General features: G+C 36.4%; 1 protein-coding gene across 2 annotated transcripts in view; it reads right to left on the reverse strand.

The window, feature by feature from the left end:
* SLC25A21 (solute carrier family 25 member 21) overlaps positions 1 to 27098 on the reverse strand; it is a 454686-nt gene that overhangs the window by 184500 nt on the left and 243088 nt on the right. For both annotated transcript variants that reach the window (XM_069464356.1, XM_069464346.1), the window contains exon 2: positions 181 to 229. In XM_069464356.1, coding sequence (XP_069320457.1) covers positions 181 to 229 — 49 coding nt within the window. The remainder of the gene's footprint in view (positions 1 to 180; positions 230 to 27098) is intronic.

Genomic DNA, 27098 nt, shown 5'->3' on the forward strand with positions numbered 1-27098 from the left:
GAAATACTTTTCACTGTTCACATTTTATCTGTCAAATAGTACTTTCTTTAAGAAACAAATACAAATGCCATTATAGAGAGAAGCTACCGGCCTAGGACAAGTTCTAGCATTTAGTGTTCTGACAGATCTTAATTTGGATATCAGCCAAAGTCAATAAAACTTGTTCATGCAGAACCTTACCTGGTTTTCACCACATCCAGGGGGTGCATCAGGCAAATTTCTACAAGACCTGAAAGATGATAAAGAAAAGTCCAATAAACACTTATGTAAACACTGGTTCTTATTTCCTTGACCCTATTGATTTCTCAAGAATGAAGATTCAAATAAAGAACTGGGGACTTCAGACATGACACCTAATAGTAGTAGGCTAGTGGTAAAAGACAAATGCATAATATGATTTTATTTCAATGGGAACAGGATATGTGAGTGAGTACTTTCTTATAAGTGCTCTGGCAGGGAGGCAGGGCTGCGGGGGAAAGAAAATAAAAAAGGAGTTATATGTTCTAATCCCAACCAACAAGGTAGGAATTATTGTATCCCAATCCAGCCCAACAGATAAGTAGTATATGAGGAAGGAAGGGAGGAAAGAAAAGAAGGAAAGAAAGAAGGGAGGGAGGGTCTTTGAGTCCTCCCCACCTCCCACCATCTAACACAGCAAATCATAAGCCTCAGTTTCAGTATCCATGAAATAAAGATAATGGTGCCTCTCAACTCACAAGATAGTTATGAGAATTGATACACATCAATACATTAATTGTTTAATAGGGAATATTTGTTGAATGCTCACTGTGTGCTAAGCACTGTTCTATCTAAGCAGCACTTAGATTATGTCATTTAATTCTCACAAGAATTTTATGTGATAGGGTGTATTATCCCCAGTTTATGGATGAGATAATTGAGGCACATAGGTTAAAAAACTTGTCCAAGATGTCACATTGGGGAATAGTCTTAATTCCCACAAAGCCCATGACATTAACCATTGCACAGTGTGAAAAAACTTCTACAGCTTCTTGCAAATCAATTGTAGAGCTCTCCTTCCCGTTGTCTAACTGAGCAGGGAAGACTACTCAATTACAAACTACTGGCATGTAACAATAGTAGTAGTACAAGTAGTTTTAGGTACTACCAGTTATAAAAATAATTACAGTAGTAGTTATTATAGTATCATAGTAGTAATGATCATGACAGGCACCTTACCCGGAGCGCCTACATAGTTGTGGTCATTTAACATACATTGTCTCTAATACGCACAACTACTAGACAAGGTGAATATCATTATAATCTTTAAGATAAGCAAACTGAGGTTGATAATGTTCAACTAATTTGTCCAAAGGTCACACAACTGTATTTGTGGGTAGTTTCTTACAGGCAGAGCATTTATTTCCATTTGTAAACTAATTCAGTTTGAATTTAGCTGTGATTTAGTTCATCTTCTCCATCACATATTTATATACACGAATGTCTTTTCCTCCCCACACTGGCCAGGTCCAGAAAGCTCAAAGGGCCTGTACCTTTCCAAAGCCTACTTTGCTTCTGCAGAAGCTTAGAAGTTCTTTCCACATACACCTGCTATATGTTGCAAAGTCAAATGTGTCAATCAAAAACAACTGTCCTAATTTGGCTACAATTAATAGGATCCAATATTGATGTTTGTGCTAAAGGCTCTCCAAGTCACTGACCCAATCACAATCTCATTGCCTAGAGATGGCAGGAGGCAGGCACAAGGGAGCAGAGGCAACAGGATTGCTAGACACAATGGCAAAGCCTCTAGGCACCATTTTAGCTTTATTAATAAACCCTGTTACTCAAGATAGCATGAGTAGGTCTCTTCCTTGCAATTTGTAAGGTCTCCATATACTTCTCCTTGCTTGAAAATTCACATTCACCTGGTAAGAATCAAGTAACCAGAGCTCTTGTCCTGGTGCCTTCAGGGAATGTTCATTTACCCATGGGGACATCAGTTCCTTATCTATAAAGAGAAGGATTAAATGGTCTAGAATAACTTTGAGAACTAATGTTCTATGCTTTTGTTGCTGTTTTTGAATCTGATTCTTGTATTTTTCCTTATAATTCTGATTTAAACTTTACTATATTAACTAGAAAAAGATAAAGCCCTAATACTTTAAGCAAAATTTACCTTGAAAACTCACATTTTAAAAGTAGCATTCTTATCAAGCACTGAAGCACACATGCATTAAGTGCACTTCTGTGCACCTGATGTGCATAATGGAATAAGACACTTAGAATCAGTTTACCAAAGCAAGTACACAAAGCTTCTCCCACTGACTTGGCATTAGAGGAGAAGCAAAATATTACATACTAAATAGCAGTAGTTGGTATATCTCTCAAAAAGTTTACCGAAAGAACCAATACCAGCAGCTTATTAAAACCAATAGCAGAACTTGGAGAATCATTTCACATTTATTTGGCCTATTTGCCAAATTGTTTTAGTTTCCTATGTGCTAATGGGCATTTCTGTTAGTAAACAGATAATAGATCAGATCCTTATAGCTTTGCGGTTACTTAAAATTATTTTCTAACCTCTAGTATGCATTGAAACATTCATTTATTCATTTAACAAGCTTGCATTGGCTGCCTTCTATGCGTCTGGCATTAGGATAGAGTCTAGTGAGGGGAACAGAAACACAAGAACAAACAATAATGCACAGGAGGAGATGCAATGCTCAGAGTTTATGAGAGCACATCAGAGAGAGGCCCCTGACCGAGCCTGGGATTAGGTGAGGAGTGGGAAAGGGATTTGAGGCACAGAGAGGACAGCATGAGCATGAGGCATGGAGGAAGACACAGAAAAAAGAAGGAAAGAAGCACTTGAGCATTATGGCAGCCTAGGGCTGAAGGCAGGACAGGGCAAGAGATGATGCTGGAAGTGTGTAGGTCAGAGTCAAGTTCATGTTCAGGCACTTGCCCTTTATCCCATAGCCATGAGGAGCCAGTGAAGGATTTAAAAAAAAAAATAGCTCATTGGTTGTTTTTTCTTATTACTAATGTACTCCATGCTCATTGAGGACATTTTGAGGAGTTGTAAGCAGAGAGGTGATAATAACCTCAGCTAATGAGTTCTCCCAATGATCTAATTATCTGCCCTTTCAATTCCCCACTGCTCACAATCACATTTATTCACATTCAAGCACAAGAGCACCGATGCCCGATCCCTCTCCCCTTTGGTTACCAGTTTACCAGTAAAAGCACCATCTCTCATCACAGCATAGATGTCTTGGTGTGCATGCACCTCTAAATCTGAAAGAGTCAATGTCCTTCTATGAAACTGCCTGCTAAACTCTGACTTGGCAACAGAAAAATGTAACTTAAGTTGTCACATGTAACATGTTTGGTCCAGAATCTCTGTGTGTGATTATTTATTCACTGTGATTTTCAATCAAAACAAGCAATTTATAGAATCTAAGTTAGCAAAAAAATACATCATCAGCAGAAAGAATAGATATGTTGGAAATGATATGGAGGTTTTGACTTGGATCAGAGTTTTAAATCTGGATTCACTCAGAGGGCGAACGGATGCTTGCTGTCCTCCACTGGACAGCTAAGGACTGTGAGACTCTCAATGTTATTTATGGAGGTAACCATAAAAATAGAATCAGATGAATCTTTACCATAGGCCTAGAAGTGATCTCAAGAAACTTAATCGTACCATGTACTTTTTGGCAATTCTATTACCTAGTATGAAGTCACAAACTAAATAATGGGTTAGTGAACACAGATTTTAATAATTTCTTTTTTCTCATAAAATTAAAAATCAGACATAGGAAACAAGATGACTCTGAAATATCAGGTTTCATTTAATTCATCCTAATTGCCAATTTAAGATATGTTGATCTCAAGACAAGTAAGACCTAGAAGTTTTGCTTTCACCAACCTGGGATTTATTAAACTCACCAGCCATAGATGAATGGTTCAATCCTCCCTACTCATATATAATATAAAAATTATATTGCCAACATCAAACATAGAACCACTTTCCTTGGAAAAAAATTTATAACTTCATGGTATTTAAAAAGGAATATGCAAAAAAAAGCATAAGAACCTAAATAATTATAGACTTAGACCAGTGCTTTTCTTATAGACTGTCTTTCTGGCTGATTTTAAATTTAAATTTGGTGCTTAAATTAAAACCAGAACAATAGTCACTCTAGAGATAAAATGTCTCTAAGGTATGCTTATTTGTAAATGAATTGGACTACTTGTATCTTCCATTAATTTTGTGGATAAAAAGCAGAGTCAAAACTTAACCAAATTACAGAATAAAAGTAATTAGAAAAACATAAAAACATACATTTTTCTCAAATAACATACTATATATCAGGAAGTTTAAAATATTCTATTTGTTATTTTCTTTCTTTTTGTTTTGTTTTGTTTTGTTTTCTCTTTCTGTCACCCAGGCTGGAATGCAGTGGAGTGATCATAACTCACTGCAGCTTCAAACTCTTGGGCTCAAGCGATCCTCCTGCCCCAGCCTCCTGAGTAGCTGGGACTACAGGTGCAAATCACCAAGCTCAGCTAATTTTTTTTGCTTTTTGTTTTTGTAGAGATGGGAGTCTCACTACATTGCCTACATTAGTCTCAAACTGCTGGCCTTAAGTCATCCTCCTGCCTCAGCCTCCCAAAGTGCTGGTATTACAGGTGTGAGCCACTGCACCCAGCCCATTTGTTATTTTCATCTGAGGCAACTGCTGATTTATCACAATAATAAGCAAACAAGAATTGCTATTAGATATGTTTAAACTAGACAATAGGCTAATTTTATAAGGCTAGACGTTATAAAATCAAGGAACCTCCAAAGCAGATTGATACTGTGATTTTAACATATTGTAAATGTTTTCATAGTTCCTACAGATTCATGCCACTTTTGTGAGCATGACTATTTCTCTGACTCAAATGAAGCCAGTAATGTGACTGTACCATGGGCACAGAAAGGAATGGGCTAGCTCCTGACCTGTACCTTGAGAGATCCCCTGAACTCTTCCTTCTTTGAACTGGCTCAAGTACATATCTTCACCTAAGCCATTATTGCTGCATCAGGAATAACACTACCTTGTCATAAATCATTTTCCCAGCCTTTATCTTTCTGAGAAGGTCTCCTGGCTGGCCTCTCCAACCACAAAACTGAAATCAACATTAACCCCACCCCTCCTTCCTCTGATATAACTTGAGCCATACCTCTTTTCCTAAGAAAAGTACAAGTACCGTCATGCGGTGATTAATCATGATTGGTAAAACAACAGTTTCTTCTCAGTGTTTAATTCCTAGGGCTTCTCCTTTCCTCTGGAATTTTTCTCTCCTGTAAGGACACATGCACATACACTTCTTCTGAGAATCCTCCTGACCTTCAGATATCAATTTAGGCAATCATTTTCCCGGAAATCCTGAGGCAGAGACTGTTAGTTGTCCGCTAGTATTGATACCCTCTTCTTCTTGGCCACCCAGAATAAACATCACATTTCCCAGCTTCCCTTGCTGCCAGGCATTACCACTTGACCAAGTTCCAGCCAAGATGTAAGTGAGAATGGTTTGAGCAACATCTGGGAAGTCTTTCAAAAGTAGGGAGCCTGTTCTGGAATGTGGACATAGGGGTGAAGCTGCTGTCTCGGACAAGGTGACTTTGGGCAGAGAGGCCACACATACCACAGCAACAAGATGGATATAGTGGAGTTCTGGTCTGTCTATCTCCAGACATTCGTGTTGGAGAAAATCCTATTGTCTTTAAACTGCTGCTATTTGGGTTTTCTGCCACGTATAGCTCCCACAGTACCCTAAACTTGTATTATTACACAACTCTGCAACTGTCTGTTTTCTTGTCTGAACACTCTGAAGGCACATGCATCCCCATCACTGAACACAATCGTTGGCACTCAGTAAGCTCAATAAATATTTGTTGAATAAATAAATTAATGCTGATTAGGGTTTCTGCACATGCCATTATTTCAGTTAATTCCTAAGATAAACTAAACTGGCTGCTATGTGTTCTGCATTTAATTAGTTTGAGCATTATATAAATAAGCAAATAAGGACAAAGAAATAGTAATAAAAATGATAATAGATAAAGAACAGGGAGTATTTGAATACAAAATTGCAATACTGTTGATCACATATCCAGATGTTCAGCTGCTATGAGGAGGCAACTCATCAATCAGCACCTAATAGATTGACAAACGATTGTTGAGAGCTGTGTGTGTGCAGGGTATTGTGCTAGGTGCTGGGGAACACAGCCTGATGCAGCAGCAAGGGGGCCTGAAAGGCTGAAGGATTTCAAAGGTCAGCATAGTAGTGACACATTGGGAAAGGCCTCACATGTAAAGGGAAGACGTTAAGCAGAAAACAGCAACATGCATAAAACTATGTTTCAGGCCCAGTGTTATAGTAGTGCATTTTGTAGTGTGAAATATTGTTTATGTTCTGCATCAATTCTAGTCTTACAAAACTGTTTACTTTTATCTCAAATTGTCAACCTTCTTTATGGAACTATGTTAAAGTTCTCATAAAACTAATGACAGAAAATAAAAACAAATATTTATAATTTTTAAATTAAAATTTTAATTCATCTGTGCCCTGGGTAGTCTTTAAATTTGGAATTACTTGACCTAAGTCACAAGGTTGATTTCTGTGAGGTAAAGACCATTTTTTAAAAATTATATATATACATATATATATATATAATTTTACACACACACACACACACACACACACACAAAATCTCACCAGGAAGCAGTTCTTAAAATTTTCACTGACTTTGCCAACCACCACTGGTAGATATCTCATAACTCAAAGCTATCCTTTTTCCTAGGTCTAGGAATAGAAAACCACATCAAAGTCATCACTCCCCAGAAAGGATGGAGTTGTTCTTTTTCATTCTGGAGGTTTAAAATGCTTACAGCATAAAGCAAAAGACCCATGTTTTTTACCATCCCTTTACAACCAGGGCTACAGAAAAGAGACCACAGTGGGTACATAACTATATTAAAAGATTGATTGACTATAGAACATACTCAACCCCTGCTAACTCCTAAGGGAATACTAAAATATAGAGACCGAGAATGCTGATGTCATCCCTGTGCCTTCCTTCCCACTCCACCTCCGCCTTTACTCAGAACAGTGTTGCAATGAGCTTTAGTAACCTTTGTAGCAATAGGAAGAAGGGATGTAGAAGACAAGCTGGGTGTCCCAAAGAAGCCTCAAACATAGCTTATTGAAGGACAATGGTGAGTGATCCTTCAGTTAACGTCTTAATTTTTATTTTAACAATAACCCAATGTTATTATATATTGGTCTGTTCTAAGACACATTATTTGAGTACAGAGTATTCTAAATTTACTCTGCCTTATTACTGCTAAGTGAATTCACTGCTTCTTTCCCCACAATTGCATTATATGCACCAATTATATTATATTATAATACAATCCCATTATTACATCACATATAGCAAGAATAGCATTTGTCATACAATGACTGGTAATATATAGAAATATGTAAACGTTTGTCTCTCCACACTGCTCCGCCAACCCTGGCCAGCCATTGCAGTATTCATCTCCAGGCATTGTTAAGCGATACTATATGAATGGTATCTCTAGGTTGCAAATAAGGTGTTTAGCCATATAAACCATGAGCTCTTTGAGAAGAGGGGATATTTATCTTTACATATTCACCGAGTAAATAACACCAAATATATGAATTTCACTGAAGAAGTTCTCTACCTACTACACTCACTCCCTTGGTGATCCCATCCCAACTAATGGTTCTAACTATGTTAACAAACAACTCACCAATTCTGACTTCTCTTCCAAAGTCTAGACTTAAATATCCGATCGTCTATTTGACATCTCTGCTTGGATATCTAACAGCCATCTCAAATTTCACATGTCTAAATCTGAGTTCACCACCCCCACTCTTCAACATACTTATTTCATTTCCTTTGGATATATGCCAAGAAGTGGGATTGCTGGATCATATAATAATTCTATTTTTAGTTTTTTGAGGAACCTCAATAGTGTCTTCCATAATGGCTGCATTAATTTACATTCCAACCGACAATGTACAAAGGTTCCCTTTTCTCCACATCCTTGCCCACACTTATTATCTTTCATCTTTTTGATAACAGATATTCTCATAGGTATGAGGTGATATCTCATTGTGGATTTCACTTGCATTTCCCTGGTGATTAGTGATGATAAGCATTTTTTATACATCTGTATTAAGATGTCTTGGTTTGAGAAATATCTCTTCAGGTCTTCTGCTTATTTTTTTAATGAGGTGTTTGTTTCCTTGATATTAATTTGCTTGAGTTCTTATATATTTTAGATATGAGCACCTTATTAGATGTATGGCTTGCAAATATTTTCTCCTAATCCATGGGTTCTCTTCACTCTATTAACAGTTTACTTTGCTGTGTAGAAGCTTTTTAGTTTGATACAATTCTATTTGTTTAGTTTTGCTTTTGTTGCCTGTGCTTTTTGGGTCATATCCAAGAATCTTTGCTGAGACCAATGCTGTGGAGCTTTTCCCCAAAGTTTTCTTCTAGTAATTTCATAGCTTCCAGTCTTACATTTAAGTCTTTAATCCATTTTGAGTTAATTTTTGTATATGGTGTGAGATAGGCATCCAATTTCATTTTTCTGTATGTGGATATCCAGTTTTCCCAGCACCATTTATTAAAGAGACTGTGCTTTCTCCAGTGTATGTTCTTGGCATCTTTGTTGAAAATTAATTGACCATAAACCTGTGGGTTTACTTCTGGGATATCTATTCTCTTCCATTGACCAATATGTCTTTTTTTATGCCAGTACCATGCTGTTTTGATTATTATAGTTTTGTAATAGATTTTGAAGTCATGTTGTACTGCCTCCAGCTTTGTTTTTGGCTCAAAATTACTTTGGTAATTCAGGGTCTTTTGTGGTTCCACAAGAATTTTAGGATTATTTTTTCTATTTCTGTGAAAAATGACATTGGAACGTTGATAGGGATTGCATTCACTCTGTAGATCACTTTGGGTAGTGTGAACATTTTAACAATATTAAGGTACCATTCTATTTGTGTTGTCTTCATGATAATGTTTAAAAGAGGAAGTAAATCAACTGATAGATTTTGATTCTGTATCAATCCTTTAAGTGGAATAGATTATTTCAAAGATAATTTTGGTAAGTAACATTTTATGAGGCAGAAAACATCTCAGCATCTCTGTGAACTGCAAAGCAGTGCAGTCAGAAAATTGAGACATTCAAGTATCTTGAAAATATCAGTTATAAGTAAAACCTATGTTTTCTTTTTATCAGGCCAAAAATCTTTGCATTGTACTACAGCCCCTTCCCTGGCATCTTCAAATTAAATCCAAGACCTCTCTTTGGTTCTCTGAAGTTTATACTGTTTTAACCATTTACTTGACTGATTTTGTATAGTATGTTTAAGTCTTTAAAATACAAAAGAATATTTTTTAAATATTTTTTTTAAAGAGAACCACAGAAGAATAGTTTCAAATTGCACAAATTACAAATTCAAAAATAGAACAGCTACATACAGAACTGATACTTTTTCATCTACTCTACTAGTCAAGCAAATCATTACAACATCCTATTTGATAGCCTGCCCAGAAAATGTGGTAGCCCTACTCAAGTATAAGCAATGTGAGACTCATAAAGGGAAATCAAATATATTATACTTTCCCTAATAACATTTAAGGTATACTACCTTTGTGGCACAGTAAATTAATATTATGCACACTGACTTAGCCAAATAGGCAATGTGATTTGGCAGGTTTGAAAGATGTTAAAATTTATGTGTTTGGGCAAGCCATAGCCTCCCTTGAAAAATTTGAAGCAAATACTTTCATGTAAGTTTACTGTTAGCATATATTTGTAAAAATAAAGTAACCCTGAGCAATGGGTGTTAGCATGTTTCTACAGGGAATGCAGTAGTTTCCTTGTTGAATATTCCCAATTTTCATAGAGTTACCATCTCATTGACTTAAGAATTTAGGAAATATATTTTGGAAGAATAAGCATATGCATACATTATGATCTAGAAATCATGGCAAATGGAGCATATCCAAGGAAGGAAGAAAAGTTGAGGCAGAGTTTAAAAATAAGGGAGCTTTTTTTTTTTAAATCACACTTTGAATGCAAAGACAGACTGAAAATTATTAAACTAATGAAAATCTCACTTGTAAACAAAGTTTTTATATTAGTTAATTTTCGCTCAATTTCAGCTCGATGTAATGTCTTTAAAAATTATTGTTAGATATTTTAACTCAATAGAAGTTATTCTTTTCTTTTTCTTTTTTGGTATTTAACTCCATTTTAGACCCTAAGAAAGCTCCATGTGCACTTGAGTGGGAACCAATTTTCAGAAGTGTTGGTCCTTTATGGAAAGCTAACTGCTACATGTGGACCTTTACCACAATCAGTAACGCAAGAAGCACCAGTAGAAAAGTAAGCTGTGGATTAGTTGACAGATGGGAAAATACTTTTAAGCGTATAAAATGTCTTTCAAGAGAAGGAAATGATCTGTAATGATTATGTATTCATACAGTTATATATGAATATGAATATGAAAATGTATGCTCTCTCTATATATATTCATTCAGAAAAAGTTTGTAATATATTTTGCTTTTATCTAAAGTGAAAAAAAAAAGTCCAAGCTAACCAGCATTTCAACACTGGAAGGTCATCAAAATCCATAAAAGCAGTTGAAGGAGAGGTTTGAACTCTGTGGCATAGGGGAAGAAGGTGGCTTACAGAGAATGAGGACCTCTGTTTCAACTAGACAGAAGACTTGTCCAATTCTGGAGACTCTGTTTGCTTTCTACCTCTCTATCAACCAGAAAGATAAATATATTTTTCTTTGTCTCAGGATTTCTTCTCTCTCGCTCAAAATTTCTATAGCATTAGTTTCCCTTTCTTCTTTTATTGCATTGCCTAGAAAAAGGCCCTCGCTTTGTCACGGGAGTCAGGAATAGAACTCGCGCCTTCCTGCCCACCCCTCCAGTGATGTGCTGAAGCTTGCTCTTACAGGCCAGACTGTAGGCCTCTCTTCCCAACTTTGTGTCATCCTGTCGATAGCTTGAAATTGGCCATGGTGGGAGTATTTAAGGAAACTGACAAATGCTACAAATCAGGGTTTTTGAGGAAATATTGTTGCAAAGCCAGGAAGACCTTTCGTCATTCATTAGAAGTCCAGAAACAGGCGGAAGCCTTCAGGCAAATACAGAGCATCGTGTTAAGTGAAGAATTCAGATTTGTAGGTCACAAGTAGCCAGTTCATCTTTTCTATAAGTCACTGACACTAATTACCATAAAGAAAAAGCAAGATGAAATTATAATGCTTTTTGCCCATTTTAACTAGCATTACTCCTTGCAATCATATTCATCTTGATAGAGTAAATGACCATTGCCTTTCATTAATATATAGTCAAGATATTCTGCATTTAATTAGTCACACTGCTATAAGACTGTCTTTAGGTGTTGGCTCTTAACATTGTATTTGGTGAATGACCTGGAACCACCGCTATACAAATTCTTATTTTTGAACTGTTATTCCATACCAGCCTCTGTGCCATGCTCCCATGAACTTACTAAGCCAAGTATTCCAGGTAAATTTCATATACCATATTCTTTATTGTGGTCTGGTTTGTCAGGAAAAAAAGAGAGAAGGTTGATTCAGTTTCAGGGACTCCTCCTACACTTATATAGGCTGCCATACAGTTTGTTCACACAGGATTTCTGCTAAGTATGGATTAATTGAACTATTATTCCACATGAAAAATTTACAAAAATGAAATTGACTGCACTTCATGTAAAATAAATGCCAGCTGAAGAGAGCAATATTTGGATACCAAAGTAGAAGACATTATATAAACACAAAGGCAGATAGATTTCATAACACAAATATTTAGTTGTAATAACATTGAATGTATTACTACTGATAGGAAACATTATCTAAATAAAAATCAGTGTTTTATTTCAGTTAATAGTCTCAAATTACTAATTCACTAGACAATATTTACCTCTATGGCTTTCATCCCAACAAGCACCTTGTGATGTTTCTTTGCTATATTAAATTCTTTTACAACATTAAATGTGCTTCATTTCAGTTTTCTAGGTGCTGGACAAGTCCATGTCCGGGAGAGTTCTCATTCAACAAACATTTTTTGAGTGCCTACTGTGTGCATAATTCTTCCAGCATAGTTCTAGGTGCTGGTTTTCTTCTGTTGCTTGTATTTTCTCAGGAGAATAGGAAGCGAAATCATTAAGAGAGTGAGGAAGGGGATGTTGGAGAGAGCAGAAAGAAGATATGAAATAATCTTCTGTGAAAGTGAGGGAGGGGATGGGCCAGGAAATGTAATATGATTACTGGGTAGCATTGATGGTCCATTTGAGGCCAATGGTTGTGCATGTAGTGTCATTTTCGCCAGCAGCATTCAGCTGTGTGGGTGCAGGTATAGAGTAGGCAGAGTAGGGTTTAACCAAGATGAGCTTTTGCCAAATGAATACGAGGAAGTGAGAGAGGGCAAAGGAGTGAGTATGTGCCAGGGAGTGATTATAATGATTGACCCAGGAACTTAAACATGGATGGAGTGGAGTGAGGACGTGATGGAATGAGGACATGGTGCTAAGAACAGAGGCTTCTTGGTCCTTTCGGAGTCAGGATAACAGAAGGAGAGAGGTGGAAAGATAAGAAATGAAGATTAACATTATGATAACTATTCAATCCCATTTAAAAAAATACAGTAACTACTAAAGTTTGGATTTTCTTTCTCTGTACCCCCAGTGGCTAGCATAAGATATAGTACACCATCTATGAATTAAACAAAAATGTTGAATGAATAACATTTTGATATATACTTGAGAAATACCAAGTACATGAAGAACAACCACATGGACAGATAACACATTCACCAGTCCCTGAACTAGATTCAGGGGATATTTTCTTCATCTTGATTGTATCTTTAAGATTAGTTCGAGTTTATGGTTTACCATCTATTTAACCAAAATCTTATAATGACCAAAATGTATACATCTTAAGAAGTTAATATATTTAATAGTTGATGTATACCATATAGAAATGCAGAAAATTTGAAACATTGAATAAAGAAGAGTTTTCTCTAGGTTTTCTTCTAGTATTTTCATAGTTTCCAGTCCTACGTTTAAGTCTTTTATCTATCTTGAGTTGATTTTTGTATATGGTGAGAGAGGTCTAGTTTCACTCTTCTGCTTATGGATATCCAATTTTCCCAGCACCATTTCTTGAAAAGAGTTTCATTCCTCTAATGTATATTCTTATTCACACTGTCCAAAGGTCAATTGGCCATAAAAATGTGGCTTTATTTCTGGTTCTCTATCCTATTCCATAGATCTATGTGTTTATTTTTATACCAGTACCATGCAATTTTTTTTACTACAGCCTTGAAATATAATTTGAAGCCAGGTAATCTCACACCTCCAGCTTTGCTCTTTTTGTTCAGGATTGCTTGGGAACTTCTTTAGTTCTACATGAATTTAAGGGTTGTTTTTTCTAAATGACATTGGTATTTTGATAGAGATTGCATTGAATCTGTAGATTTCTTTTGACAGTATGATCATTTGAAGGACATTAATTCTTCAGATCCATGAGCATGGGATGGTTTTCTCATTTGTTTGTTTTACTAGGTATTTTAATTTATTTGGTAGCTATCATGAGTGGGATTGCCTTCTTGATTTCTTTCTCAGCTATATCATTATTAATGTATAGAAACACTTCTGATTTTTGTATACTGATTTTGTATCCTTCAAATCTACTGAATACATTTATCAAATCTAAGAGTTTTTTGGCGAAGTCTTTACATTTTTCTAGATATAAGATTATATCATCAGCAAACAGGGATAATTTGACTTCTTTTCCAATTAGGATGCATTTATTTCTTTCTTTTGCCTGATTGCTCTTGCTAGGACTTCCAGTACTATGTTGAATAAGAGTGATGAAAGTGGGCATCCTTATCTTCTTCCAGTTCTTAGAGGAAATTCTTTCAATTTTTCCCCATTCAGTATGATGTTAGCTGAGGGTTGTCATATATAGCCTTTATTATTTTGAGGTATGTTCTTTCTATGCCTAATTCATTAAGGTATCTTTTTTTATCATGAAGGGATGTTGAATTTTATCAAATGCTTTTACTGCATCTGTTGAAATGATCATATGAGTTTTGCCCTTGATCTCTTTATGTTTTGTAACACATTTATTTATTTGCATATGTTGAACCATCCTTGCATTCCTAGCATAAAACCCACCTGATCTTGGTGTTTATCTTTTAATGTGCTGTTGGATTCAGTTTGCTAGTATTTTGTTGAGGTATTGTTTGGTTTTGGTATCAGGGTGATACTGGCCTTATAGAATGAGTTAGGGAGAATTTCTGCCTCTGCAATTTTTTAGAATAGTTGCAGGAGGATTGGTAGTAGTTCTTTGTACATTTGATAGAATTTGGCTCTGAATCCATCTGGTCCTGGACTTTTCTTTGTTGGGAGTTTTTTTTTTTTTTATTACTGATTCAATCTTGCTACTCTTTATAGGTCCATCTTGGTTTTCTCTTTCTTCCTGGTTCCATCTTGGGTGGTTATATGTTTCCAGGAATTTATTCATTTCCTCAAAATTTTCTAGTTTGTGAGTATACGGTTATTCATAATAGTCTCTGATGATCTTTCTGTGGTATCAGTTGTAATGTTTCCGTTTTCATTTCTGATTTTGTTTAGTTTGAACTTCTGTTTTCTTTTCTTGGTTTAACTTGTGGTTTATCAATTTTGTTTATTTTTTTTAAGACCCAACATTTCAATTCATTGATGCTTTGTATTGTCTCTATTTCATTTGGTTCTGCTCTGATCTTTATTATTTATTTTTGTCTGCTAATTTTAGGTTTGGTTTGTTCTTGTTTTCCTAGTTGATTGAGGTGCATTATTAGATTGTTAATTTGTGATCTTTCTATTTTTTTTGATATAGGCATTTAATGCTATAAAATTCCCTCTTAGCACTGCTTTTTGTGTGGCCCACAGGTTTTGGTATGTTGGAAACTCATATTTTAAAGGACTTAATCATCTTTTCTAAGAAAGGCAGCCCTAACTTTTTGTCAAGCAATTTAAAATCTGTCCACACTAAAAGAATCTCTTGATGGATGAAGATTATAACTTTGAAAATCTACCCTGGAATTCTACAGGGTGCCACAAAGTCTGAAAACATAGACGAATAGACAAAATGTCATCAAGGGCATTGTCAATCTGTAAAAAAGTAAATTAACATTTATCTATTTTCCAGACTTCATAAATAATCAGTTGATAAATTCATAGGAGAGGTGTGATTTCTGTATTCACCCAGTGACTAGATTTAACTATCAGATAATTTTTAAATAAAGAGAGTAAAATGTGAAGAGCAATATTTCTCTGTCACTCTTATTTCTTCATGTGTTACTTTGTTGCTACAAGGACCAATTTCTTCATTTTTGTCTTATGCAATAAAGTATATATAGGCAACATGTTAAACAATGGCAGAAACTAAAATAAGTATCTATAATCCTGGAAACATTACTGAGCACCACCAAAATCCAAAATCCATTTCCTCTTTCTTTCATGTTTCATAGTATAACAGCAAGATGGTACTTCCCAGTATCTTTTGTATGTAGAAATGCAACTAAAATTCTCACCTATGAAACATGAAAGGCAGAGAGCCCAAGACTGTGAGTATGCCTCTTCTATGCTCTATTTCCCCTTCCCACTAATTGGAACTTCAATGTGACAGTGATTCAAGTTATACCTTACAGATGACAAAATAGTGCCCTGGGGATGGTGGAACAAACTTGGAAGTAACTTGTGTCCCAGAGTGACCAGGAGGAGCAGAGATTCTGTGCTGACCTGGATCATTACCATTGGGAATTCTACACAAAAGATAAATAAACTTTTCATTCTATTATTGGGTCTCTTTGATACAGAGTTAAGATTTACCCTGATCAAATAGTGCCATCACATAGTTGTTCACTACATTAGGTATCTAAACATATTTGCCAGATAATAGATAAAAAGTGTTGGTGAGGATGTGGAGAAAAGGGAGCCCTCACACACTGTTGGTGGGAATGTAAATTAGTATAGCCATTATGGAAAATAGAATGGAGATTCCTCAAAAAATTAAAAATAGAACTACCATATGATCCAACAATGCTATTACTGGGTATATATCCAAAGGAAATGAAATTAGTATATTGAAGAGATAGCTATACTCCAATGTTAAGTGCAGTTAATTCTGAGATACACACACACACACACACACACATATATAATGTTGCAATAATGCCAAGATATGGACTCAACCTAAGTGTCCATCAATGGATAAAGAAAATGTGGTATTTATACACAATGGAATAATATTCAGCCATAAGAAAGAAGGAAATCTTGTCATTGGTGGCATGGATGAATCTGGAGGACATTATGTTAAGTGAAATAAGCCAGGCACAGAAAGACCAATACTGCATGATGTCACTTAAATGTGAAATCTAAAAAAGTTGATTTCACAGAAGTGGAGAGTAGAATGGTGCAGTGGGTAGGAGGATGGTGGGGGGTGGTGGGGAAAGTTTGTTCAAAGAGCACAAGGTTTTAGACATACAGGAAGAATAATTTCAGGAGATCTGTTATACAACATGTTGACTATAATTAATACTCTGTATTCTTGGAAAATGCCAACAGAGTGAATGTAAACTGCTCTTAACATAACAATCATAACTATATGAGGTAATATGTATGTCAATTAGCTATATTTAGTCATTCTACAGTATATGTATGTACTTCAAAGCATTGTATTGTGCATAGTAAATGTGTACAATTTAATCTGTCAATGAAAACATAAATTTACCCAAACCAGAGTTCGTCACGAAAACACAAAATTCTGGAAACAGGGTCCCCAAACATATCACAATGTTGAATAAATGAAGACAAATTGTAAATAAATAACCAAATTTGCAGATAAAATAGGATTTCAAACTTTTCTTGAATGTGAATTAACAAAATCTTCACCTTTTCTGAACTAAATTCAACTTATACCAAGGTAGAAAGGGTATGATCCCCTCCCACCCACAAGGAGAAGAATGGCATTGTGGAGTGTGCCAGCAGGTTCCACTAGGTTCATTCAAATGTGCCTCAGGCTTTTGTTGCCTTGGAATGGGTTTGAGAGCACTAGCAATTGATAGCTGAGTCTAAGAATATGAGATTTAAACTTGATGTGGAAGATACGGCTCAAGTTGGGCGGTAACATACTTATTACAACGGGCAAAGAGTCTGAAATGCCATTGTCTAAAAAATGTAAACAATACTGTTTCTTCTATTGCAAAGTTTAATTTATTCAGTATGTGTTTCACACAGCTTGAAAGATACTCTTAAAAGGGGAGATTTGTGTTTTAAAATGATGTTTTGGGGGGTGAACACCATGTTTTCTGTTTTTACCTTTTTAGTGAAAAGCTGGAGGAATTTGTGTGAGAAAAACAATGCTTTCTTATTCATTCAGGTAGTCAATTCCAACAAAAATAATTTTTCAGAACACTTTTGGTTGCTTGAGACAAAATTCAATACCAACCAGCCTAAACACAAAAGGGGAATTTGTTGGCTCATAATTGAAATGACGGAAATGGCAGGGGTGCTTGGCTCCAAGACTTTCTCTCCCCTTCCCTTGTCTACTTGTCTCTGCTTGTCTTTATTCACTCCTGCAACAGAGCTTTCCTAATACACAGAAGCATACTGCCTCTAAGAGCCTCCAGCTCCCATCTTGTCATCTTTAAGAAGCAAGAGGCAAGCAGAACTCTTCTTTGCTTGTGCGTGCAGAAAAATCTCTAGGAGGGCTTTGAATGGCCTTGCTTTAGTCACATGTGAAGCCCAATGGGAACATCTGATTGGTGGAGCTGGGGTCACATGTGTACCCCTGGATGGTGGACAACAGAGAAGTTCAGAGTTTTAAACCTCTTTGCAACATCTCTTTCTTTTTAATTTGGAAAATGATAAGACTGGGTTTGGAATACTTAAACAATACTCTTGCTGCTTTCTACGTAAGTAACTTTAAATCCTAATTTAACTGACTCCTTTCCATACTACTAACAACCCAATGACAATTGGTACTGAGATTAATTAGTTGTACTTCATCTCAAAAACATTCCTATTAGGAGCTCTAGTTTATAGTTTAGTTATTCTATATTCCTGTGAGATTAGCAAACTTGGAAAGGAAAGGAAATGGCTAAAGTTTTAAATACACATATACTTCATAAGATGTTATGTTAACTTGTAGATAAGGCCCTAGATCACCTAAACTTGTTGTTTATGAAGTATTTGTCATATCAGGAAAAGTGTGCAGAAATAGGGAAGACATAATCTCTGCTTGAAAGGTTTACATAATAACTCTGGAAGCCATTGCAATAGGGCATTGTGAGTATTAAAACCATGAACTGCTTCCTGGAGGGGCAAACAGAGGTAACTTTGGCTGCATGTTACAATCCACAATTCAATTTGGCATAGCATCTTGCATAAAAGTATATCCCAAACCACTTTACAGAAGTGAAATTTCCATTTTCAAGCCAATATATGCTATACATTACAGAACAGCTGTGTGCAAACATTGCCTCATGGAAAAAAAGAAATCTAAGGCATTAGGTCATGAGATGAAAATCCAAAGGAGAACTTTGGAGGCATGGACCACTAGGGCAGGATGGAGGGGGAAGAGGAGAAGCTGATAAGAAAGGCAACACATTACTTTGCAAGATTTAGAAATGGATCTTTGATGAGCTAAAGACATATTAGACATTTTTTTCCTGGAAAAATGTTGAGTGAGACAATCTTTTTGTATAATCCAAAGGAGTACTAGGAGATAAATAAACAGAAAAAGTATGAGGTGAAGGAAGACTAACAAACATTCCAAGTAGTGGTACAGTTAGATGGAATTAGAAACCTCATAGTCATATGGGATAAAGGCAATAAAATGTTGTATTTTGAGTTAATCTGAATTATGGTAAACTATTATCTATAAGGATCAGAGGATGAGATGTACTTTTAAGAGTAACTTCATAAGTATAAACACTATACATGAACTGTACATTTGAAAATAAGTAGAATTTTATAACATATATTTAATATTAAAACAATTAGACTACACACTTTTAGAATCTTGCCTAGTTTTAAGAAACCATGAAATACCGATTTTCATTTTACTTTTAGTCCTAGAAGTTCCAGAATGGGGAACTGTATCTGACAAATGACAAATAACAGAGTTTGCTATACTTAAATTGAATTCATAACATAAAATCCTGCTTTAAAACCTAAATCAATTTAAGTGGAAATTACCTCCAAGTATATGGGGTGTGGAGCAAAAAACTATCTGACTCTTTATTTAGATTTTCCATAACTTAAATAATAGTAAAATATTTTTAAAACTTCAATTTCTGTATTTTGAATATTCACTTGAAGCTGAAGTTTCTATTTCAAGTGTCACCTATGTAGCAAATTAATCTTCTGTGGACTGTGTGTATGACAAACATTATTCAGGTTCCACGAACTCCAAGGTTATCCATTTAACAAGGGGTTTACAAAACTCATTAAATGTTATGCACTCTTTTAAGGGATATACTTTTGAGTATTGGAGTTTTCCACATAAAAATATGATTAACTCTGTATCCAGTGAAAGTTATTTATATTTGGCATCTACCCATTTAAATTTGGCAGGTATCTCATTTTACATGACACATATAACACTATGTATGTATAATGAAGAAAGTAAATCCATACTGTATTATTTCCACAAATGTTGAAAAGCCTTCCAGAGACTGTTCTGATAAAGGTTCCAGCTACACTGCTGAAGTTGTTCTCCCTCGTCCCAGCCTCATCCCAGAGTCCAGCTGTGCCAGTGGTCGTGGTACAGGTAGGGTCAAAGATGCCTACTCAGCTTTGGCAGGCTCTACTCTGGTGGCTGCTGTCTCAACTGTGCCCTTCTCTAAGGAGGGAAGCATGATATAGTAGAAAAAGACACACACACACATCCACATACATACACACATATGCACACAAAAGAGCTCTGAAAACCTGGGTTTGAGTTTCGGATCAAGTTTCACAAATTAGTTATTCCAAGGGTTCTTAACCTGTGGTTGGACTTTTCAAAGAGGAAGGGGTCCATTAACTACTGGAAATTATATGGTAAATTTATTTTGGTGGTTTGTTTTGTTTTGGTGTTCATTTTATGGCAAGAGGAATCTGGGACTTTTGACAATTTCTCCCAAAATTCTGTGTCCTTAAAATGTTCAAAAACTACTCATTGAGCCTTCAATTTCCTCCTCTGTAAATGGGAAGAAATATAATAGCCGTCCTACTGGCCTCACCAAGTTGCCCTGAGGGCCAATTTAAACGCAGTGTGGAAGCGCACTGCAAATCATCGCTATACAAATGTTTGCTGTTACTAGCCTTGCTGCTCTCACTTATCAGTTTGTGTGAGCATTTCTGATTACACAATGTCATCCACAAGGAACTCAAAATCTTTTATCTTCTTTTGGAGAGACATGTCATAGCTCACCCAAGCGGTAAGCCATGAAAAGAAGATGGAGGCACTATATCCAGAAAATGATCTACAGATGTGTTTTGTTCAGTTCACATAGCGTTCTTTTAAAATGAATTGGTTGTCAACATTTAAAAATCAAAAATGAGAATATCTGGCTTCCTTGAGCCACCCTCTACAAAGCAATAATTGGCTGGAGCTGAGTGAGTGTAGTGACATGTGCTTCTCAGAGCTGAATCTTGCTCCTCTGCCAACTGATTGGCCATGTAGGTGTTCCTAGCCTATAAGTAATCCTAAATCTGAGCTGAGCATAATCACTTTGCTTTGAAAATATATATGCAAGGTATCACCCCTCCTTTTTCCTGTTCTTAGAAAATTTTCTCAAACTTCGACTATAGAAGAGTTAGAATAAACATTCAGGCAATTGAGGACAAACTCTCTATATTTTCCACACATATTGCTTTTTGCACAAGTGAATTTTTGTCCTTTGAAAGAGCGTCCTCTATGCCTGTAATCCTAGCACTCTGGGAGGCCAAGGCGGGTGGATCGTTTGAGCACAGGAGTTCGAGATCAGCCTTAGCAAGAGTGAGACCCCGTCTCTACTAAAAATAGAAAGAAATTATATGGATAACTAAAAATATACATAGAAAAAAATTAGCCGGGCATGGTGGTGCATGCCTGTAGTCCCAGCTACTCGGGAGGCTGAGGCAGGAGGATCACTTGAGCCCAGGAGTTTGAGGTTGCTGTGAGCTAGGCTGATGCCATGGCACTCTAGCCCTGGTAACAGAGCAAGACTCTGTCTCAAATGAAAAACAAAAAAAAAAAAAGAAAAAGAAAAAGAAAGAGCATCCCTTAACAGAAACAGTAAATGGCAAGAGCCATGACGTAATTATAAGATCCAAGAAAGGAGCAGGCAATGTGACTGGGAAATGCTATAGGCTTAGCCAATGAGAAGTCTGACCCTAATTCATAATTTGACCATGCACAAGTCAATAGGAACAGAGAAATAAACAGATTGCCCATAGATCATTTGGAAGAACCTGAAATAAATCAGCAACTCAAAGGGCCTCCTAGTTTTGTCTTGAGCAAAAAATGTCACTTTTAAGAGTAAGAAAATTGTGGAATACAGAATGGTATTTGTTTCCCTTAAATTTGATACATTATAAGAGTTTTGTAAGGCTGACTGTTCTCTGGAACTTAAGAGAAGGGAGAGCCACTATGAGAATTGAAAATGCATGGTGAATAAGGGTTGGAACGTTCTTGATCTCCCTTTTAAATGAAATGTTTTCTCATGTTATTAAGGGATCTAAAATCATAAGTAGGTTGCTGTGGACTATAACAAAGAAGAAAAAAATGGCACAAGGAAACCCATTTAGATACGATTAGAATGAACTCCTTTCCAAAACAATTCTTAAACTCTAGGCCAAGATTATTTGTTCACTCTATTATTTGGTACACTCTATTTTTCTAAAATTGGTGATATTGACATTAGAATTTTGATCCCAAAGAAGACTATAACAATTACTCAGGCCTATGAAAGATCTCAAGATTTATATAGTCATTACCAAACGAAAATTTATGCTGGATCATGCGCTATAGTAAGTGCTTCAGCAAAAGCTTTGTGGTGTAACAAAGGCCATCCATTTCAACAGGATAGCCTCTAGGAAGTGTTTCTAAACCTAATTGAAGGGGCCATTTGGGTTAGAGAGAGAGGTTGCACTGTAAATCTGCCATTCTTAGAGGGCCAACTTTCTCAATGCATATTGAACCAATATTCCTGCTATGAAACTGTGTAAGCTAGATTCTGTGCCACTGTAGTAAAACGTTCCTCAATAAACTTGTTTTCACAAGAAGCTTGCCCACTCATGCGTCCCAAAGCTGTTGTAATCTTCATTGTTGAGGCTGATCTAACAGCAGGGACATTATTCTATTTCTTGACATGTTTAAAGTTCTCTAATGAATAAAGCTAACAGCTTATGGCTGCTTCGACTGTCACTTGATTACCCCGAAGGGATTTTTTTTTTGTCTTTAAAATTGGCCTCCTAGTTTGTTTTTAACTACCTTGTGCACAGAGGTCTGAAGAGGAAAGCAGATCAAAGATCAGCTCGCAACATAAAAAGCAGCTGTAGTTAATTAAAGGCAAATGAAGGACATCTGACCAGATTCTTTATGAGCCGCCTTGTCACACATTCAACAGTCTATAATCTCTGTGACCTTGTCCCTTGGTCCTGAACTGTCGCCAAACCTGAGAAATGGATATGGTTCAAGTTATATACGAATGGAAAAAAGGGAGGAATGTTCAGGGTGTGGCTTAAGAAAGAGGAGGTAATGGGGAAGAAGAACACAATGGAAGCACAGTTACCTGGGATGTGCAGAAGTCACCTAGTGTTTCCATTATAAAGCAGCAAGTCTTTTTTCATATTGAAAATACAGTGGCTTGTTATAAAGAAGTAAAGGTATAGAATCAGATTATAAAAGGTAACATTTGGGAGGTGAAGTGCAATACTTATTCTGCTGTGATCCAAAAGAAAATGAACTAGGAATACTCTTACAGTATGCACTATTTGAATGTTTAAACATTTACAATTATTACCATTTTTAAAAAGTTATTCAAATCTAAATCACTCAGGTAAAACAATTCCTAATTTTAAAAGTGATGCTTGTTCATTCTAAAAATGAAAAATTCCAGAAACATGTAAGAAAGAAAATAAAATGCCGTCAAAACCTAGCCTCTGCGAGAATCCTGTTAAGATTTATATTTAAATCAAGAGAAAAATTTTGAGTACAAACTGTGCAAAGAGCAGCAAAGTGGCACAGTGCCTATGTTTGTAGATGGCCAAGATAACTATAATGGATGGTTGATGATGCCACAGTCTTGGTTCTGGCAAGTCTTTTAGCTTCTATCAGCACCAGGAAAATGGCTGTCAGGGTCTTTGTTGACCCTTAAAAATGCATCTCCAGCATGGACAGAAGAAAAGCCATTGCATCCTCTGTGAACGCCAAAGCAACTGAACAGCTCATATCTCTGCCTGCTGATTTACTAGAAGCCCAGAAAGGCACATACAGTGCCCCAACTTCCACTGTCTCTTGATTGGAGATTGGGGATCATAGGGAAACACCTGCTTCATAGGATTGTGTAAGGAAATAGGGGGTCAAATCTTTAGGAATGATTTGGAAATTGCAAAGTGTTAATTATTTATTAACTATTATTAGCAATGATCGAGGCTCTATGGAGGACACTAAAAATCAATAAGGACCTACCTTTGAGGAGTTTTTTATCATGTACTAGGAGGTACACCATATAAACAAATAAAATGTCAATGAAAATCTGAAAATAGTTTCAACTTTAAAATGCAAGATGTGTACAAAGGTAACCATCAAATCAACTGTAAAAATCTGAGAAAGGACTATAAAGTAAAGAGCATAGGTTTTTGGTTTGCTTATTGTTTTGTTTGGTTTGTTTTTAATTAGCAGATAAAATTGTATGTATTTACCATATGCAACATATTTTTGAAGTGTATATATACATTGTAGATGCTTATTTGATTTTTAATAAACCTGTCAGAACCAACCAACCCAAATGAGTGTTACCCTTTTCAAAGTTGTCACCTTGCCCATCTAAAAACATATTAAAAAGACATTGCCACTGTTTAAAACATTTTGGTACTTTATCATATTCCCTTGAGCCTGTGGTATCTAATTTCCAATAACCTAAACTGGTATTTTTGAAGATGGATTCAGTTTCTGGAAAGAATCAAGCATCAGATGGAACTAACAGCGGTGAATACAGAGGCTGATCAGACTGGATGATACCACCTTAGATAACAAAAGAGATTTGGCCACATTATTATGAAACCAATAGCCATATATAGGATAAATTATTTCTGAAGAGTGTTCCAAGAGTGTGTGCCCCCAAAATTTTTTGATTAAGTCAGTGCCTTGGAACAAGGTACTAGTTTAAGGAACAATATTCACTTGAGTGAATAAGGTGTGATTTCTTCATCATTTAGAAAAGTACTGGTTACTTTATATTCACACTTTGTAACTGCACAGGACTTTAGAGGAGGGAGATATGGAAAAGCTTTACAATCTAATTTGGATTTGATTTGTTATTGAAGGATAGATATGGTATGGTTGAGAGAGCAGGCAAAGGGTGAATTTCAGGGAGGAGGGATGACGTGTAAAAAATAATGGTGAGGCACAGAGGATTCTTAGGGCAGTGAAAATACTCCACAATGCTAGATGCATGTCATTGCACATTTGTCCCAACCCATAGAATGTACCACACCAAGAGTGAACCCTGATAAAAACTATGGCCTTGGGTGATAATGATGTGTCAGTGTAGGTTCATTGATTGTCACAAATGTACCACCCTGGTGCAGGATGTTGTACAAAGGGTATAGGGAGTCCTCTGTGCTTTCTGCTCAATTTTGCTATGAACATAAAACTTCTCTAAAAAATAAAGTCTATTAAAAAATGGTGGTGGGAAAGTATTGATGGGGAATGGGAAGAAAGAAGAATTAGAAAGCATTCCAGGCAAAGGACAAAAGACTATAAATGAGAGAGATGATCAAGTTTAAGAGATGAAAGTGTTTCATTATGCATAGTGCTGTTCAACAGAAGTTTCTGCAGTGATGGAAATCTTTTATAATCTATGCTATTTAATATGGTAACCAGTGGCCTCATGTGGTTATTTAATACATGAAATGTGGCTAGTATGACTGAAGAAATAATATTTTTCTTTTATTTGCTTTTAATTAATTTAAATCTAAATGGCCACATGTAGCTTGTGGATGCCATATCGGACAGTTCAGGACAGACCATGGAGTGATACGGTGAGTGTCATATGGAATTGGGATGGAGAGTTATATAGGAGATAGCTAGATACTGGAGGATCTTCTTCCAGCTATGTTAAAGAGCATTACATTTATCCAAACGGAGATAAGAAACTAATGAAAAGATTTAAGAAGGGAAGTAAATAGTACAATCAATTTACTATCTTTATTTTTATTTTTATTTTTATTTTTTGTTTGTTTTTCAGCTCATTATGGGGGTACAAAAGATCAGGCTATATACATTGTCCATGCCTCCCCATCCCCCCAAGTCTGAGCTTCAGTTGTGTCCATCCCCTAATTTTACTATCTTTTGAGTTTTAGGCTGCAATGAAAAGTATGGATTCAGGTTGGAGTGATGGTTTACTTGCAGAAAAGGATGCTGAGAAAGAGGCTATTGGATGATCCAGGCAAGAATTATCATGACCAGGACAGGAGGTGGCAGGAGAAAAAGAGGAAATTGAGGGACATTGTAGAAGTGAAGGGAAGGACGGATTGAATTTGAAGAATGAGGGAGGTAGAAAGGATGGATCCATGAGGCTTGAAAATGGCAGGTGGTGCTGTCATGCACTGAAGAACAAGTTTGAGGTGACAAGAATGAATCCAATCAGGGATATGCTGAGTGTGAGGGTCCTGTTAGGCATCCCAATGGGATAATACACGTTTGGGAACCATGCAGGTAAGGAGGCCCACTGAAGACATGGGAGGTAATGAGACTATCTAGGTTGAGTCTGAAAGTGAGAAGAAAAGATGGCCCAGGACAAAACCCCAAGGAACACCAGTACCCTGACATGATTCTTCTGCTTTTAAGTCAGTTTCACATTCACTCCTGCACACTGTACCAAGGTATATTCATCTGCACTGGATATGAGTCTTTTAAATAAAAACCCCAAGCCCACAGTCTCAGCACCCCACAGCTCTCTCTCAGTAGGCAAGTTCTTGGCATTCTCTCCCCAACCCCACCCAATTTTTAGAACACATTGACATATAGAAAGTATTATTCCACATTCCATTTTTTTTCATTCAGGACACAGTGTGAGATAAAGCAAAGTGGACATGAATGCAAAAGAAAAAAAATTACTGGTGACAGAAACTGTTAACTGAGCATGCTTTAAAAGAAGTTAATAAGAACACAATTGTCAAAGAAAATCCACAAGTGTTTCTCTCGCCCGTAAATTTACTATCAAACAAATATCCAGTGTTCCTCCTACATCTGGAAAGCAAACCACCACCAACTAGTCACACTGAAATAAGGAAATATACTGACTTTTTTTTTTTTTTTTTTTTTGAGACAGAGTCTCACTCTGTTGCCCAGGCTAGAGTGAGTGCCGTGGCGTCAGCCTAGCTCACAGCAACCTCAAACTCCTGGGCTCAAGCAATCCTCCTGTCTCAGCCTCCCGAGTAGCTGGGACTACAGGCATGTGCCACCATGCCCGGCTAATTTTTTCTCTATATATTTTTAGCTGTCCATATAATTTCTTTCTATTTTTAGTAGAGATGGGGTCTCGCTCTTGCTCAGGCTGGTCTCGAACTCCTGAGCTCAAACGATCCGCCCACCTCGGCCTCCCAGAGAGCTAGGATTACAGGCGTGAGCCACCGCGCCCGGCCATATACTGACTTTTTAAGTGGGAACATAATACAAACTCTAAATATGAATACTGATGACACCATTCCAGGGAACTGTAGACTATCAGGCCATTTTCACCACGCAAATCA

This window comes from Eulemur rufifrons, chromosome 2, assembly GCF_041146395.1.
Source record: "Eulemur rufifrons isolate Redbay chromosome 2, OSU_ERuf_1, whole genome shotgun sequence".
Taxonomy (NCBI): domain Eukaryota; kingdom Metazoa; phylum Chordata; class Mammalia; order Primates; family Lemuridae; genus Eulemur; species Eulemur rufifrons.